The sequence below is a fragment of the Arvicanthis niloticus genome, chromosome 12 (assembly GCF_011762505.2).
Source record: "Arvicanthis niloticus isolate mArvNil1 chromosome 12, mArvNil1.pat.X, whole genome shotgun sequence".
Lineage (NCBI taxonomy): Eukaryota > Metazoa > Chordata > Mammalia > Rodentia > Muridae > Arvicanthis > Arvicanthis niloticus.
The window spans coordinates 9,265,712-9,271,711 of NC_047669.1; the positions used below are offsets into that span (position 1 = coordinate 9,265,712).

Genomic DNA, 6,000 nt, shown 5'->3' on the forward strand with positions numbered 1-6,000 from the left:
AAAAAAAAAATTTGTATTCAGCAGACTGAAACCAAGTAGAACATAAGCGGAACAAATGATGGACATGCCTTACCTTACAATAATTTGCACTTGAAACATATGTAATACAAAGAAAAAGAATTCTCTACTCCAGAATGATTGAGAAAACAGCCGTGTCTAGTCTGTCTACTTTGTAGCCACCAGTATAAAATGATGCTATGTGATTTAACTGTAGCCCCAGTGGTAAGCAAATAGCATGCCAATAATTCCACAAAGACTAAAAGCATCTTACAAACTATCATTAGCTTTAAAGAAAAGTATCTGGGATACTGATATTAAAAGAACTCTCTAAAAAAAAAAATCAAAGAACCAAGCAGAATATTAAAAAATTAGCACTCAATCGTTCAATCATTTTTTTCAAGGAGGCAAACAAGAGAATGACTTATTTCCCTCCAGCTCTACAAAACTCAAAAAAAAAAAAAAAAAAAAAAAAAAAAAAAAAAAAAAAAACCCACACATAGAACTGACCCACAGTTCACAAATTTACTTCCAACTTGTCAATCTGCATCAGAAAAGAAAATAAAAACAATCACTGCATAACATGAAAGCTCTGGTATTAAATGTCACAGTACCCTGTTTTTTGTTTGTTTGGTTGGTTGGTTTTGTTGTTGTTATTTAATCCACAGGCATAGTTGTACCCAGAATTATGGAGAATTTACTGATGCCTCATCCCAGAGGGCTGACCTCGGCTAATCAATATCAACCAGTCTAGCTTTCTCCTCCTTAGCTAGCACTGCAAATAGATAACTTTTGTATTTTAAAGTGAGAGAGAGAGAGAGAGAGAGAGAGAGAGAGAGAGAGAGAGAGAGAGAGAGAAAGAGAGAGTGTGTGTGTATGTGTTGGAGCCACTCTCTCCAGCAGGCTACCCATGCATTTGGTATGTTAACTGTCTTCAGGTGTAGTCAATCACACAGCCTGCTCTCAGATTCCTCCAAGTGACTTCACAGCGTCAACATGTTCAAAGAAATCATTTATTCCTAGGACTATAGAAGTCCTAGACTGTTTATTTAATTTATGCTAAAACTTATGACATGACTACTTTTGAACTCATAAGCAAAATTACATGACACTTCAGCCAAAAAGCAAACAATCCCTACATTTAAAAACAAAAACAAAATCAAAGTGGTCTTTTTGTTGATAAGTTTTAGGTGATCAGAGTGACTTTAAATAAACCAGTACTTCACTTATTTTGAAAATTAAATGATATACACTGCTTTGTGGAATAATGGGACATCAAATAACCTCAATTAAAAATTAGTGACTTTTGTTAATTTTAACCTCCAAACGGATTCACAAGAGCAAGACAGCCAACAAAAATGAAATATTTATAGATGCAAACTCCCTTAAGGATTCTCAGTGGTTCTAGCATTATTCATCAAATCTTCAACTGTTAAGAGACGAATGGTTTAAGCTTACAGTAAGTATTTAGCATCCAAGAAAAGATCCCCTTACACGTCCCAACTTAAAAATATATAAGCATAAGACACTTTACAGAGCACCAGCTCCAGCTACACATTTTCAACATAAGAATTCGTTCCGTATAACAGCCCAGACTGCAAATCATAATTCTTAACTTTCAAAAACAAAAGTATTAAACAGTTTTCTAACGTGGCACAATCATTTCTAAACAGATTCTGTTACATTACGATGTACGTAGAAGTGTGCACACAATGTCTTTAAAAACCCTCCAACACATCCAAGTGTTCATAAAATTAATTTGTTTTGAAATGTTCTCAATCCTGAAAGAGCCTAAACATTTACCTCAGATTAATAAGGAAAAAAAAAAGCCCCCCAAAAACAGACTTAGCCTCCTCAATTCAGATACTTAACATAGAACGGCAAAGAAGCGTTAGTTAATGGGATGAAAAACTAAGTTAGGACACGTGGTGGGTGGGGGTAGAAAGAATAAAGGCTCCCAATTTAAAGTCCACAATGAGCTTTAAACAAAAATGTTCTCCTTCATTCTTTCATAGAGAATCACTGGGGAAACCCAACCCCCACAAAGCGTGTTACTCCTTCATTAACAATAGCTAACTATCGACTTCACCGCGACATTGTTTATCCCCCAACGTTTCTCTAAAGCAACAGTTAACAACTAAGTGCTCGGGAGCCAAGCCCAGCGCTTCAGTTATTAAAGTCTGGCTTCTCCCTGAATCCAATACAAACATGCTACTTCTTTAGAATGCTGTGCAAAAAAACCTCCTTATTTACTGAATTATTTTATAATTCATCACTAAACTATGCAAAAAATTAATTAATCGCATGGTTTAGTTAAGCAATTCAGCTGACACAGTAAATATTTACTCTTAACATCTCACAGGAAGTTTGCTATTGTGCTGGGGTTAGGGATGGTAGTGGGGAGTGAAAGGCAATTTATGATAAACAACTTAATCGGTCACAGCCAACTGAATTCACCTAGGGTTCTCCATCCCGACTCCTAATTAGGCACCAGTTTGCAAGCACAGAAAATACCTTATATAATGAAAGTAAAATAATAAATAATAACAATAACTTTCTAAGCTACGTATCTCCAATAACAAAACCAACAAAAGCCCCTTTAAAAACCATATAGACACTTTTTTTTAAGCTGAGCGTATTTTTTTTTTTTAAGTTATACGTATGGAAGCTCAATCACAGAAGGGGTAAAGAAAAAAAGAAACTAGGCAAAATATATTTACCTTAGCTTTTTAGAGACTGAGTAATCAACTTCCATGATTTTCCCATGCAATTCCACTTTACCTTTAAAACAGAAATTTAAAGCACTCAGAACCTCCCAGAGTCAAACCTGCGGGGGTCAAGGAGGGGCACGCACACTACTCCACGCTCGGGCTCCGCCTTCTGGAGCCTTCAAGGGGTCCTCCACCCGGCCGCAGCTGGGCGAACTTAGCGCCAACAGTGATCGAAAGTGGGCGCCCCGGGTAGCGAGTGATGAGGGACGGGCGCAAGCCCAGTTCCGACCCCAGGTATAGCTGTGGGTGGCATTACCGGAAAAACACATTTAATAAAGAGCGGCGCCAATTTGAAAAGATGAGCTCATTTGAAACTCAAGCTGCAGGACTGGCGCGCCTCGGTCTCTCCGGCCCCCAGCACCCCAGCACCCCATCCCGCCACCCCGGGACCCCAAGGCTCCCCGGCACTCGCCCCCTGCCCTCCCTGCCAGCGGTCCCGGGGACACGCGCAGGAGTCCATGGCTCTGCGGCCGCCTGCTTTGGGGTGACCCCCAGATCTCGCCAGCTAGCCCCGCCGCACAGGTTTTCCAAGGAAGGGGGGGTTCCCTTGCAGGGTCGGGGGTCGCAGGCCCCCGGGAGCGTGGCCCGCCGCGTGCGTGTGCGGGATGCGAGCTGGGAGCGCGCGCGCGGGCGAGTGTGTCGCGCTGCGACTCCCGTCTGGGCTCCAGCGCGCTCGCGGGCCCCCCGGTCGCCTCTTTCCCGGTTCTCAGCCCGGGCCCCCACCGAGTTGAGACAGGGTACCTCGTAAAAAGGTGCTTCTGGCCGAGCAGGAGGCAGGGAGACGGGAGGCGGAAAGCCCCCAGCCCCGAGTTCTTCTCAATAAAATCGGACAAAAAATTCAGGGAAAAATAGGAGCGCTTCCGAGACCAGAAAGAGGGAACTGAGCTTGGGGAAAGGACCGAGGGAGATGTGCGGTCCGACAAGGGCCGGGTGGAAGAAACCCCAAGACCTCGAAGGGTTCAGTAGGTAAAGTCGAGGAGATGCCCAAAGTGGGGGGCCAGAAGACAAGAGGGGGTCTCAAAAGGAGAGTGCGGCTTGGGAGACGACAGAGGGCGAGAGGTCTTTGGCACGAGGCATGGGAAGAAGGAAGGTCTGGCTAGGAGAGGAGATGCTGGATTTGGGGGGTCCCAGGCAAAGGGGGTACTAGAAGGGTCAAGAAAAAGAAAAACGGGGGGACTCTACAAAGGTGGGGGCGGGGGAAGCTCCGGAGAGCAGCTGGGCACTCCAGGGGCGCTCCTAGGGAGCCAGCGAGCCTGGGGACCCTCGGAGGGGCGCAGGGTCGCCCCGACTCTAAGGCCCGAGGGTCTGTTAGCCCCCGCAGTGGGGGCAGGGCAGCCGGCCATTCCGGAGCCAGCCCGCCGCGGGAGTCGCGGGGCTGGTGCGTGAAAGTGAGCGTGAGGGCTCCGGAGTCGCGGCGGGCGCGGCCCATGGGGCTCGGCCTCCCCGCTGCCGGTGTCCGGAGCCCGCGAGGCGCGGCGTGGGCAGCGCGAGTGCTCACCCGAGAGGGTCTCGATGGCGCGGATGGCCCAGTTCTGGTCGGGGTAGTCCACGAAGGCGTAGCCGGACTTGAGTAGGACCTGTCCCGCCAGGGGCAGCTTCCTGTCCCCGAAGAGCTGCCGGAGGTCGTCGGCGGTGACGGCGGGGCTCAGGTTCCCGATGTACAGCTTGTTCATCATCCGCGTCTTCCCGAGAGCCCGCGGCTCCCCCGGCCCGGCACCCGGCGCTCCCGCCGCCTCGGCTGCCCTCCTCTCTCCTCCTGCGCCCGCCCCCGCCCCCACCCTCGCCCTCAGCCTGGCTCCCCCCACCGCGGCCGGCCCGGCCCGCCCGGGGGCAGAGGCGGAGGCGGGGACTCGGCGCGGCTGCCTCCTCCGGGCAGAGTCCCGGGCGGGCGTGCGGACAAAGCGCTCGCTCTGCTTCCCGGTGCCGGGGCGGCGGCGGGCGGACGCACCCCGCGCGCCTGAGAGTTGGAGCGGCGTGTGCACCGCCGAGAGTGCGCGCCCTGCCCGTCCCGCGCCGCGCGCTCCGAGGGCTCGGCGCTCCCAGGCTGCGCGCCCGGCAGGCGGAAGCGGCGGCGGCCCGAGCGGGGCCGGGAGCGGCGGAACGAGGCGGCGCGCGGGAGGTGAGGGGCGCGGGTGTGGGCGGGCTGTGCGCAAGGTGGACCCGACGTGGGCGCGGGGCCGGTGAGGTGCACCTGGAGGAGAGCTCTGCACGCCACGGCTGACAACTTTCCCCGCGCGTCCCGAGCCATGAACGGATCTAGAGACTTGCTGCGAGCCAAGCTCTTGGAGGCGCATGTGGTCAAAGGACGGAGGAACACACGGGTCCCCTCCCCCAGACCGTGTATCCTAAGAAAGTTACCGTGGCGCCGAGCCTCAGTTTCCCCAACCAAGGGGAGAAAGGAGAGCCAGACCGGAGCCCAGCGGAGGCTAGGTGGCGGCTAGTTTCAGTCCCAGTCTTGGTAGGCGTTCCCTGTGCTCTGGAAGGGACTAGAGAGGAAAGTTGTTCTTCCACGCGGAGGACGGAAGAGGAAGGGTCCTAGACCCTCTCCCAGGAAGGAGCCAGATTGCCAGGCGGCAGTCTAAGTCACATGACCCCGTGGGAATCGTGGAAATGAAGAGCTACAGAAGAGAATTAATGGGTTTTGAGGTGCGATGGCTCTGGACTTCTGAGTGTGATCCGGGAAGTGTTCCTTGGTTTTTAGAGGGCTTTTTAGGGTTTTAGTGGTGGGAGGTTATGTCATGGTGGAAAAGTCACCATGGACCGTAGGGTAGAAGGCCTGTCTACTCCATAGTCAGACCCAGCAGTATGCCCCAAAGTGAGCCAACATCCCTGAACCTAATTTTTATCCCTAAAGAAAATAGAACAACCACCCTTGTGAGGGTGACATAAAAGGCTAGCTGAGTAATGTTGATACACTGCACTTTGCTTCCATTTCTTTGCCCAGGGAAACTTAAAAACTGGGGGACGGGGGTGGGCTGTCCTTAATTACTTGTCTTGATAAGAAAGTGATGAATTCTTTCCCATCTAGATATTTACTGGCATTTCAATTATAGCTTTCGTCAAATATTCACATATTTTCCTCTCTGGATTTTACTGCTCCTCGAACTAGGAATAGGGCTTTGATAGATAGTGTTCCCCAGACTGACAGATAAACCAGGGACAGATGCTTCCTAAGTAAAATGTGGAAGAAACTCGCAAATGAAAACAACTTGTGTGTGCACAAATCACCTCA

The 6,000-nt window shown here is 50.1% G+C and overlaps 1 protein-coding gene across 2 annotated transcripts in view; it reads right to left on the reverse strand.

Annotated features, from left to right (window-relative positions):
* The window catches only part of Igf2bp2 (insulin like growth factor 2 mRNA binding protein 2), a 99,232-nt gene extending 94,706 nt beyond the window's left edge, over positions 1-4,526 (reverse strand). Inside the window, exons 1-2 of one of the 2 annotated variants that reach the window (XM_034515569.2) lie at positions 4,267-4,525; positions 2,718-2,778 (exon numbers count right to left, since the gene is read on the reverse strand). In XM_034515569.2, coding sequence (XP_034371460.1) covers positions 2,718-2,778; positions 4,267-4,444 — 239 coding nt within the window. In that variant the 5' untranslated portion in view covers positions 4,445-4,525. Of the gene's footprint in view, positions 1-2,717; positions 2,779-4,266 lie in introns of both variants that reach the window. The other variant, XM_076942722.1, reaches the window with a different exon arrangement.
* Positions 4,527-6,000: the final 1,474 nt, after the last annotated feature.